General features: G+C 37.0%; 1 protein-coding gene across 1 annotated transcript in view; it reads right to left on the bottom strand.

Moving 5' to 3' along the window:
* LOC138316737 (CD109 antigen-like) overlaps positions 1 to 12420 on the bottom strand; it is a 491941-nt gene that overhangs the window by 431743 nt on the left and 47778 nt on the right. The window contains exons 12-14 of the mRNA XM_069258397.1: positions 4536 to 4757; positions 3800 to 4015; positions 3326 to 3466 (exon numbers count right to left, since the gene is read on the bottom strand). Of these exons, the coding sequence (XP_069114498.1) occupies positions 3326 to 3466; positions 3800 to 4015; positions 4536 to 4757 (579 nt within the window). The remainder of the gene's footprint in view (positions 1 to 3325; positions 3467 to 3799; positions 4016 to 4535; positions 4758 to 12420) is intronic.

Here is a 12420-nt window from a genome sequence, read left to right as displayed (position 1 = left end):
CACAGTATAGATAGGGATACAGCAGGAATCTACAGCCTATCACACAGTATAGATAGGGATACAGCAGGAATCTACAACCTATCACACAGTATAGATAGGGATAAACAGCGTAGATGTATATTCAAATGAAAATTAAAATAAAAACTATAATTTAAATTTCCATATCAAGAATTTTTCTAGTAGCTGTTCTATTCTCCTAATAATACAGAAATTAGTCTACATAATATCCTCCAAAACCAACATGCATGAGTGATGCAAGAGCAAGTCATTTATTTTCTTACTAAAGTCTTCTAAGCTTTGGTCTTGAATCAAAACAACATTAAGGCTTAAAGAGTTACCTCCCTTCCTTTGCCAGACCATTAAATTTAAAGCTAATCAGATTTATCTCCCTTCCTATTTCTGTAAGGCCAAGTATTTACATCATTATTTATTAGTAAGCCCTTATAGCCCTTAAGTGACAGTGAAAGTAAAAGATAATCCACATTTTATGCTGTTTATTAGTTGATGCTAACAGTTTTTCCTCTGATATACAGAGTATAGATAAATATATTTGGACAAATTGGTAAAATAGAGATAATAAGAGATCCCAGAGGGATCTTGGCACCCACCAAAGAATGATCTATGTCAGACAATGGAATGAGAGATCTTTTTCCCTGCACTTCAAACTTTTTCAAACATACTAAAATTTGAGACAAATCGCTTCAGTACTTTCTGAGAAACAGCAGTAACAAATTTCAACAATGAAATCCAAGATGGCGACCGGTTAGCCATCTTGTTGACCGATCGTTCCCAAACGACACTATGCACAACTAGGGCCCAAGGGGAACTTACATATGAAATTTGAAACAGATTCCTTCAGTACTTTCTGAGAAATAGCGGTAACAAACGCTAACTATCAAAATCCAAGATTTCTTCAAGGTGGCCATCTTGTTGACCGGTCAGTCCCAAAATATAACATGCACAACTAAGGCCCTATAGGGGAACTTACATGTGAAATTTGAAAAGGATCCCTTTAGTACTTTCTGAGAAGTAGCGGTAACAAACTTTAATTATCTATTTCTAAGGCTGTCAGTCATGTTATTGAACGATCAGTCCCAAAATGCATTATGCACAACTAGGGCCTAAGGGGAACCTACGTATGGAATTTGAGAGAGATCCCTTCAATACTTTCTGAACAAGAGGCCCAGAGGGCCTGTATCGCTCACCTGTTTTTTTTTTGTTTTTTGTAATTATCACAAAGACTCTTACAATTAGAAAAATTAGTAAAATTGACTCCAAAATTTGTTTAATTTTGAAACACAACCATATAATGATGCTATAGATACCATGCAAGTATGCTATCCAATACAAAGGTTCAGAGAGGAAATAATTTATATGAAAATAGTAGCCTAATTGACCTTTTTGGCCCCGCGTCTAAGGCCCTAGGGAGTCAGCCCTATACTTTGTACAATTTTAAATCCCCATCCTATAAGGATGCTACTATTGCATTATGAGTGCTCTTCCATGCTGAGTTGCAGAGAAGAAGTCGTTTATATGATAACAGCAAAAATTGCTCCCTTTCGACCCCACCCCTCAGCCCCCTGGGGAATCAGTCCCATCATTTGTACAATTTTGAATCCCCACCCTTTAACGATGCTACCATTGCATTATGAGTGCTATCCCATGCTTAGTTTCAGAGAAGAAGTCGTTTATATGGAAAAGCCAAATTGACCCCTTTTGACCCCGCCCCTCAGGCCCCCGGGGGGTCAGCCCCATCATTTGTACAATTTTGAATCCCCACCCTATAAAGATGCTACCATTGCATTGTGGATGCTATTCCATGCTTAGTTTCAGAGAAGAAGTCGTTTATATGGAAATAGCCAAATTGACCCCTTTTGACCCCACCCCTCAGGCCCCCAGGGGGTCAGCCCCATCATCTGTACAATTTTGAATCCCCATCCTATGCTACCAATGCATTATGGATGCTATTCCATGCTTAGTTTCAGAGAAGAAGTCGTTTATATGGAAATAGCCAAATTGACCCCTTTTGACCCCGCCCCTCAGGCCCCCAGGGGGTCAGCCCCATCATTTGTACAATTTTGAATCCCCACCCTATAAGGATGCTACCATTGCATTTTGGGTGCTATCCCATGCTTCGTTTCAGAGAAGAAGTCGTTTAAATGGAAATAGCCAAATTGACCCCTTTTGGCCCCGCCCCTTAGGCCCCTGGGGGGTCAGCCCCATCATTTGTACAATTTTCAGTTAGTAGCCCATAAGGATGCTACCAGTCAAATTTTGTTGAAATCCGACCAGCGGTTATGGAGAAGAAGTCGATTGTTGACGGACGGACCGACGGACGGACTGACGATGGACGCCGGACGCCGGACGCTACAGTATGGCATAAGCTCACCTTGGTCCTTCGGACCAGGTGAGCTAAACATAGTGGTAACAAACTCCAACTACCAAAATCTGTGATGGCAGCCAGTTGGCCATCTTGTTGACGGATAAGTCTCAAATTGCAATATGCACAACTAGGGCTCTAGGGGAATCTACATATGAAATTTGAGACAGATCTCTTGAGTACTTTCTAAGAAATAGCAGTAAAAATCTTCAACTAACAAAATTCAAGGTGTGGCCTGTTCACAGATCTGTCCCAAAATGCAATATGCACAACCTTGGACCTATGGGAACCTGCTAATGAAATTTAAAACATATCCCTTCTGTGCTTTCTGAGAAAGAGCGGTAACAAGAATTGTTAACGGACGGACGGACGGACGGACGGACGGACGGACGGAGAGACAGACGGATGGACGGAAGGAAGACGGACCACAGACCATGGATGAAAGGCAACTTTAATAGCATAGCCCACCATCTGATATCTGGTGATGGCGGGCTAAAAATACACCTAAAATATACCTAAAAATACACCTAAAATATACCTAAAAATACACCTAAAATATACCTAAAAATACACCTAAAATATACCTAAAAAAACACCTAAAATACCTCAACCTGTTTAAAAAAATGTTCTATCTTTGTCCGTGTGTTTTGACTGATGCAAAGAGCAACTTATCCTAAAAATACCTCAACCTGTTTAAAAAATGTTCAGTCTTTGTCTGTGTGTTTTGACTGATGCAAAGAGTAACTTGACCAAGTTTCATATCAATTGGGTGTGATCAACTTTTTTCGAAAGTGGATTTAAATGCAAGTGTTGACACTGCCGTTACCAGAAAAGCAATACCTTAGCTTCGCTTTCCCGACTATCGTCGAAGGTGAGACAAAAATACTGAAGGAAGAGATGTTACTACAATCATAGTTGGCCAATTATAAGATGCTGACATCTTACCTGTTGGGCGACCCCCACTACACCAACAGTGATACCCAGGTTGGTCTTGGTCGACACAGGATACTTGTACTTGGATCCAGTTTCCATGGTTTCTGTTATCGGGTTGCCAGCCTTATCTCTGGATGGGTAACTTAGTTCTGCCTGTAAATAAACAAACAAGCTAGAAATAAGATAATTAGCTAGCTGTTAATCTGTATTGAATACTGTGTTATTGATATGGATAGAGACATTGCAATGCCTACATCCAAAAAACAGTATCACTATAATAAGTCAGAGATACCAAATCAACGTTGAGAAAGTATGATTACCATTTATCATAAAGTCCCACATTCCGGTGATTGTGATGTTTTGATGCAATATTTTTGACGTCAAAATCGCTAGAATGTAGGACTATAATTGTACTAGAATCATATCATTTTAGAACCTCAAATCCCCATATATGAAGTTTCTTATCAAGGTATGAACAAGGTTTACCGTCATTGAAAATGTCTGATTTTCCATTTGAACTTTGGTTGGGACATCAACCTGCACAGAGATGACATCACCAGTATTCGGCATCATCAAGTCAAGAGGAGGGAGAAGTTCTGAGTTGGGAGTCCACGATTTAGACAGAGTAAACTTTACTTTGACAGCCAAAGCTGCCCGGTCCTCCTCAGGGATAGAACCTCCCACAGCATCTGTCACCTTCACCTAAAGACCAAATGTAAATACACAATGATCCAGATAACAGTCCTGATGTTTCTGAAACACTGGAAAGTTCACTTCTTTAACTGCTGAATCGTTTATTTTTTAGGTGTGAACCTACTGCTTACTAATCTCAGTAACTTTCCATTTCTGGATAGTAGCATGCATCCTTGAATTTTCATGCACTCTCCATCTGCAGCCATTTAACAGGAATTATACAGCAGATGCTAAGATTATAAATTAAATCTAATGTTTGTTGTAATTGATATAAATTGTCATGATATCATATGATTACATTGCATGTAATATCTTAATTTTGTCCCTTTTTTAAGCTATTGATCTTTCATCCCTCAGTAACAATAAAGATTTAACGTGCTACAATAAGTGTGATAAAAATCATTTCCTTGATGATTGATCTTTTAACTCCCTTTATCCCTATTTTCCTGGTTTAATCAAGTTAAAATTTAATATTAAGCTACTCCTATCATATTACAGTTATCATCAATTTTCTGTGATCATCACTTACAAATATGTTGTTGAGCATTCCATAAATGAAGGAGCCGTCATCGTTGATAAAGTCAATCTTGTATGGTATAAGGTGGAGCGGAACACTTCCCTCAAATACCTCCTCTTTGTTGGTGACATCCTCGATAACTGTGACCTTCACCTTAGCTGCTGGCTTTGCCCAGTATCTCCAGGCTATTACATGTTGTTGTGTCACAGTAGTGGTAAAGGACACCATTCCGTTCTATAAGGACAAGATGTTATATCAAACATGTTTGTGTCACAGTAGTGGTAAAGGACACCATTCCATTCTATAAGGACAAGATGTTATATCAAACATGTTTGTGTCACAGTAGTGGTAAAGGACACCATTCCATTCTATAAGGACAAGATGTTATATCAAACATGTTTGTGTCACAGTAGTGGTAAAGGACACCATTCCGTTCTATAAGGACAAGATGTTATATGAAACATGTTGTTGTGTCACAGTAGTGGTAAAGGACACCATTCTGTTCTATAAGGACAAGATGTTATATGAAACATGTTGTTGTGTCACAGTAGTGGTAAAGGACACCATTCTGTTCTATAAGGACAAGATGTTATATGAAACATGTTGTTGTGTCACAGTAGTGGTAAAGGACACCATTCTGTTCTATAAGGACAAGATGTTATATCAAACATGTTTGTGTCACAGTAGTGGTAAAGGACACCATTCCATTCTATAAGGACAAGATGTTATATCAAACATGTTTGTGTCACAGTAGTGGTAAAGGACACCATTCCATTCTATAAGGACAAGATGTTATATCAAACATGTTTGTGTCACAGTAGTGGTAAAGGACACCATTCTGTTCTATAAGGACAAGATGTTATATCAAACATGTTTGTGTCACAGTAGTGGTAAAGGACACCATTCCATTCTATAAGGACAAGATGTTATATCAAACATGTTTGTGTCACAGTAGTGGTAAAGGACACCATTCCATTCTATAAGGACAAGATGTTATATCAAACATGTTTGTGTCACAGTAGTGGTAAAGGACACCATTCCATTCTATAAGGACAAGATGTTATATCAAACATGTTTGTGTCACAGTAGTGGTAAAGGACACCATTCCATTCTATAAGGACAAGATGTTATATCAAACATGTTTGTGTCACAGTAGTGGTAAAGGACACCATTCCATTCTATAAGGACAAGATGTTATATCAAACATGTTTGTGTCACAGTAGTGGTAAAGGACACCATTCCATTCTATAAGGACAAGATGTTATATCAAACATGTTTGTGTCACAGTAGTGGTAAAGGACACCATTCTGTTCTATAAGGACAAGATGTTATATCAAACATGTTTGTGTCACAGTAGTGGTAAAGGACACCATTCCATTCTATAAGGACAAGATGTTATATCAAACATGTTTGTGTCACAGTAGTGGTAAAGGACACCATTCTGTTCTATAAGGACAAGATGTTATATCAAACATGTTTGTGTCACAGTAGTGGTAAAGGACACCATTCCATTCTATAAGGACAAGATGTTATATCAAACATGTTTGTGTCACAGTAGTGGTAAAGGACACCATTCCATTCTATAAGGACAAGATGTTATATCAAACATGTTTGTGTCACAGTAGTGGTAAAGGACACCATTCCATTCTATAAGGACAAGATGTTATATCAAACATGTTTGTGTCACAGTAGTGGTAAAGGACACCATTCCATTCTATAAGGACAAGATGTTATATCAAACATGTTTGTGTCACAGTAGTGGTAAAGGACACCATTCCATTCTATAAGGACAAGATGTTATATCAAACATGTTTTGTGTCACAGTAGTGGTAAAGGACACCATTCTGTTCTATAAGGACAAGATGTTATATCAAACATGTTTGTGTCACAGTAGTGGTAAAGGACACCATTCCATTCTATAAGGACAAGATGTTATATCAAACATGTTTGTGTCACAGTAGTGGTAAAGGACACCATTCCATTTCTATAAGGACAAGATGTTATATCAAACATGTTTGTGTCACAGTAGTGGTAAAGGACACCATTCCATTCTATAAGGACAAGATGTTATATCAAACATGTTTGTGTCACAGTAGTGGTAAAGGACACCATTCTGTTCTATAAGGACAAGATGTTATATCAAACATGTTTGTGTCACAGTAGTGGTAAAGGACACCATTCTGTTCTATAAGGACAAGATGTTATATCAAACATGTTTGTGTCACAGTAGTGGTAAAGGACACCATTCTGTTCTATAAGGACAAGATGTTATATCAAACATGTTTGTGTCACAGTAGTGGTAAAGGACACCATTCTGTTCTATAAGGACAAGACTTTATATCAAACATGTTTGTGTCACAGTAGTGGTAAAGGACACCATTCCATTCTATAAGGACAAGATGTTATATCAAACATGTTTGTGTCACAGTAGTGGTAAAGGACACCATTCTGTTCTATAAGGACAAGATGTTATATCAAACATGTTTGTGTCACAGTAGTGGTAAAGGACACCATTCCATTCTATAAGGACAAGATGTTATATCAAACATGTTTGTGTCACAGTAGTGGTAAAGGACACCATTCCATTCTATAAGGACAAGATGTTATATCAAACATGTTTGTGTCACAGTAGTGGTAAAGGACACCATTCTGTTCTATAAGGACAAGACTTTATATCAAACATGTTTGTGTCACAGTAGTGGTAAAGGACACCATTCTGTTCTATAAGGACAAGATGTTATATCAAACATGTTTGTGTCACAGTAGTGGTAAAGGACACCATTCCTTCTATAAGGACAAGATGTTATATCAAACATGTTTTATAAGAAGTCACACATAAGTAGTGGTAAAGGACACCATTCCATTCTATAAGGACAAGATGTTATATCAAACATGTTTGTGTCACAGTAGTGGTAAAGGACACCATTCCATTCTATAAGGACAAGATGTTTATATCAAACATGTTTGTGTCACAGTAGTGGTAAAGGACACCATTCCATTTTATAAGGACAAGATGTTATATCAAACATGTTTGTGTCACAGTAGTGGTAAAGGACACCATTCCATTCTATAAGGACAAGACTTTATATCAAACATGTTTGTGTCACAGTAGTGGTAAAGGACACCATTCCATTCTATAAGGACAAGATGTTATATCAAACATGTTTGTGTCACAGTAGTGGTAAAGGACACCATTCCATTCTATAAGGACAAGATGTTATATCAAACATGTTTGTGTCACAGTAGTGGTAAAGGACACCATTCCATTCTATAAGGACAAGATGTTATATCAAACATGTTTGTGTCACAGTAGTGGTAAAGGACACCATTCCATTCTATAAGGACAAGATGTTATATCAAACATGTTTGTGTCACAGTAGTGGTAAAGGACACCATTCCATTCTATAAGGACAAGATGTTATATCAAACATGTTTGTGTCACAGTAGTGGTAAAGGACACCATTCCATTCTATAAGGACAAGATGTTATATCAAACATGTTTGTGTCACAGTAGTGGTAAAGGACACCATTCCATTCTATAAGGACAAGATGTTATATATCAAACATGTTTGTGTCACAGTAGTGGTAAAGGACACCATTCCATTCTATAAGGACAAGATGTTATATCAAACATGTTTGTGTCACAGTAGTGGTAAAGGACACCATTCCATTCTATAAGGACAAGATGTTATATCAAACATGTTTGTGTCACAGTAGTGGTAAAGGACACCATTCCATTCTATAAGGACAAGATGTTATATCAAACATGTTTGTGTCACAGTAGTGGTAAAAGGACACCATTCTGTTCTATAAGGACAAGACTTTATATCAAACATGTTTGTGTCACAGTAGTGGTAAAGGACACCATTCCATTCTATAAGGACAAGACTTTATATCAAACATGTTTGTGTCACAGTAGTGGTAAAGGACACCATTCCATTCTATAAGGACAAGATGTTATATCAAACATGTTTGTGTCACAGTAGTGGTAAAGGACACCATTCCATTCTATAAGGACAAGATGTTATATCAAACATGTTTGTGTCACAGTAGTGGTAAAGGGACACCATTCCATTCTATAAGGACAAGATGTTATATCAAACATGTTTGTGTCACAGTAGTGGTAAAGGACACCATTCTGTTCTATAAGGACAAGATGTTATATCAAACATGTTTGTGTCACAGTAGTGGTAAAGGACACCATTCCATTCTATAAGGACAAGATGTTATATCAAACATGTTTATGTCACAGTAGTGGTAAAGGACACCATTCCATTCTATAAGGACAAGATGTTATATCAAACATGTTTGTGTCACAGTAGTGGTAAAGGACACCATTCCATTCTATAAGGACAAGACTTTATATCAAACATGTTTGTGTCACAGTAGTGGTAAAGGACACCATTCCATTCTATAAGGACAAGATGTTATATCAAACATGTTTGTGTCACAGTAGTGGTAAAGGACACCATTCTGTTCTATAAGGACAAGATGTTATATCAAACATGTTTGTGTCACAGTAGTGGTAAAGGACACCATTCCATTCTATAAGGACAAGATGTTATATCAAACATGTTTGTGTCACAGTAGTGGTAAAGGACACCATTCCATTCTATAAGGACAAGATGTTATATCAAACATGTTTGTGTCACAGTAGTGGTAAAGGACACCATTCCATTTATAGGACAGAATACAAATGTTTCTATAAGGACAAGATGTTATATCAAACATGTTTGTGTCACAGTAGTGGTAAAGGACACCATTCCATTCTATAAGGACAAGATGTTATATCAAACATGTTTGTGTCACAGTAGTGGTAAAGGACACCATTCCATTCTATAAGGACAAGATGTTATATCAAACATGTTTGTGTCACAGTAGTGGTAAAGGACACCATTCCATTCTATAAGGACAAGATGTTATATCAAACATGTTTTGTCACAGTAGTGGTAAAGGACACCATTCCATTCTATAAGGACAAGATGTTATATCAAACATGTTTGTGTCACAGTAGTGGTAAAGGACACCATTCCATTCTATAAGGACAAGATGTTATATCAAACATGTTTGTGTCACAGTAGTGGTAAAGGACACCATTCCATTCTATATAAGGACAAGATGTTATATCAAACATGTTTGTGTCACAGTAGTGGTAAAGGACACCATTCCATTCTATAAGGACAAGATGTTATATCAAACATGTTTGTGTCACAGTAGTGGTAAAGGACACCATTCCATTCTATAAGGACAAGATGTTATATCAAACATGTTTGTGTCACAGTAGTGGTAAAGGACACCATTCCATTCTATAAGGACAAGATGTTATATCAAACATGTTTGTGTCACAGTAGTGGTAAAGGACACCATTCCATTCTATAAGGACAAGATGTTATATCAAACATGTTTGTGTCACAGTAGTGGTAAAGGACACCATTCCATTCTATAAGGACAAGATGTTATATCAAACATGTTTGTGTCACAGTAGTGGTAAAGGACACCATTCCATTCTATAAGGACAAGATGTTATATCAAACATGTTTGTGTCACAGTAGTGGTAAAGGACACCATTCTGTTCTATAAGGACAAGATGTTATATCAAACATGTTTGTGTCACAGTAGTGGTAAAGGACACCATTCGTTCTATAAGGACAAGATGTTATATCAAACATGTTTGTGTCACAGTAGTGGTAAAGGACACCATTCTGTTCTATAAGGACAAGACTTTATATCAAACATGTTTGTGTCACAGTAGTGGTAAAGGACACCATTCCATTCTATAAGGACAAGATGTTATATCAAACATGTTTGTGTCACAGTAGTGTGTAAAGGACACCATTCCATGTTCTATAAGGACAAGATGTTATATCAAACATGTTTGTGTCACAGTAGTGGTAAAGGACACCATTCCATTCTATAAGGACAAGATGTTATATCAAACATGTTTGTGTCACAGTAGTGGTAAAGGACACCATTCCATTCTATAAGGACAAGATGTTATATCAAACATGTTTGTGTCACAGTAGTGGTAAAGGACACCATTCCATTCTATAAGGACAAGATGTTATATCAAACATGTTTGTGTCACAGTAGTGGTAAAGGACACCATTCCATTCTATAAGGACAAGATGTTATATCAAACATGTTTGTGTCACAGTAGTGGTAAAGGACACCATTCCATTCTATAAGGACAAGATGTTATATCAAACATGTTTGTGTCACAGTAGTGGTAAAGGACACCATTCCTTTCTATAAGGACAAGATGTTATATCAAACATGTTTGTGTCACAGTAGTGGTAAAGGACACCATTCCATTCTATAAAGGACAAGATGTTATATCAAACATGTTTGTGTCACAGTAGTGGTAAAGGACACCATTCCTTCTATAAGGACAAGATGTTATATCAAACATGTTTGTGTCACAGTAGTGGTAAAGGACACCATTCCATTCTATAAGGACAAGACTTTATATCAAACATGTTTGTGTCACAGTAGTGGTAAAGGACACCATTCCATTCTATAAGGACAAGATGTTATATCAAACATGTTTGTGTCACAGTAGTGGTAAAGGACACCATTCCATTCTAAAGGACAAGATGTTATATCAAACATGTTTGTGTCACAGTAGTGGTAAAGGACACCATTCCATTCTATAAGGACAAGATGTTATATCAAACATGTTTGTGTCACAGTAGTGGTAAAGGACACCATTCTGTTCTATAAGGACAAGATGTTATATCAAACATGTTTGTGTCACAGTAGTGGTAAAGGACACCATTCCATTCTATAAGGACAAGATGTTATATCAAACATGTTTGTGTCACAGTAGTGGTAAAGGACACCATTCTGTTCTATAAGGACAAGATGTTATATCAAACATGTTTGTGTCACAGTAGTGGTAAAGGACACCATTCCATTCTATAAGGACAAGATGTTATATCAAACATGTTTGTGTCACAGTAGTGGTAAAGGACACCATTCCATTCTATAAGGACAAGATGTTATATCAAACATGTTTGTGTCACAGTAGTGGTAAAGGACACCATTCTGTTCTATAAGGACAAGACTTTATATCAAACATGTTTGTGTCACAGTAGTGGTAAAGGACACCATTCCATTCTATAAGGACAAGATGTTATATCAAACATGTTTGTGTCACAGTAGTGGTAAAGGACACCATTCCATTCTATAAGGACAAGATTTATATCAAACATGTTTGTGTCACAGTAGTGGTAAAGGACACCATTCCATTCTATAAGGACAAGATGTTATATCAAACATGTTTATGTCACAGTAGTGGTAAAGGACACCATTCCATTCTATAAGGACAAGACTTTATATCAAACATGTTTGTGTCACAGTAGTGGTAAAGGACACCATTCTGTTCTATAAGGACAAGATGTTATATCAAACATGTTTGTGTCACAGTAGTGGTTAAAGGACACCATTCCATTCTATAAGGACAAGATGTTATATCAAACATGTTTATGTCACAGTAGTGGTAAAGGACACCATTCCATTTCTATAAGGACAAGATGTTATATCAAACATGTTTGTGTCACAGTAGTGGTAAAGGACACCATTCCATTTTATAAGGACAAGATGTTATATCAAACATGTTTGTGTCACAGTAGTGGTAAAGGACACCATTCCATTTCTATAAGGACAAGATGTTATATCAAACATGTTTGTGTCACAGTAGTGGTAAAGGACACCATTCCATTCTATAAGGACAAGATGTTATATCAAACATGTTTGTGTCACAGTAGTGGTAAAGGACACCATTCTTGTTCTATAAGGACAAGATGTTATATCAAACATGTTTGTGTCACAGTAGTGGTAAAGGACACCATTCCTGTTCTATAAGGACAAGATGTTATATCAAACATGTTTGTGTCAC

This window comes from Argopecten irradians, chromosome 2 (assembly GCF_041381155.1).
Source record: "Argopecten irradians isolate NY chromosome 2, Ai_NY, whole genome shotgun sequence".
Lineage (NCBI taxonomy): Eukaryota > Metazoa > Mollusca > Bivalvia > Pectinida > Pectinidae > Argopecten > Argopecten irradians.
Note: the sequence above shows the minus strand (reverse complement) of the source record. Positions and strands in the feature narration are given on the sequence as shown.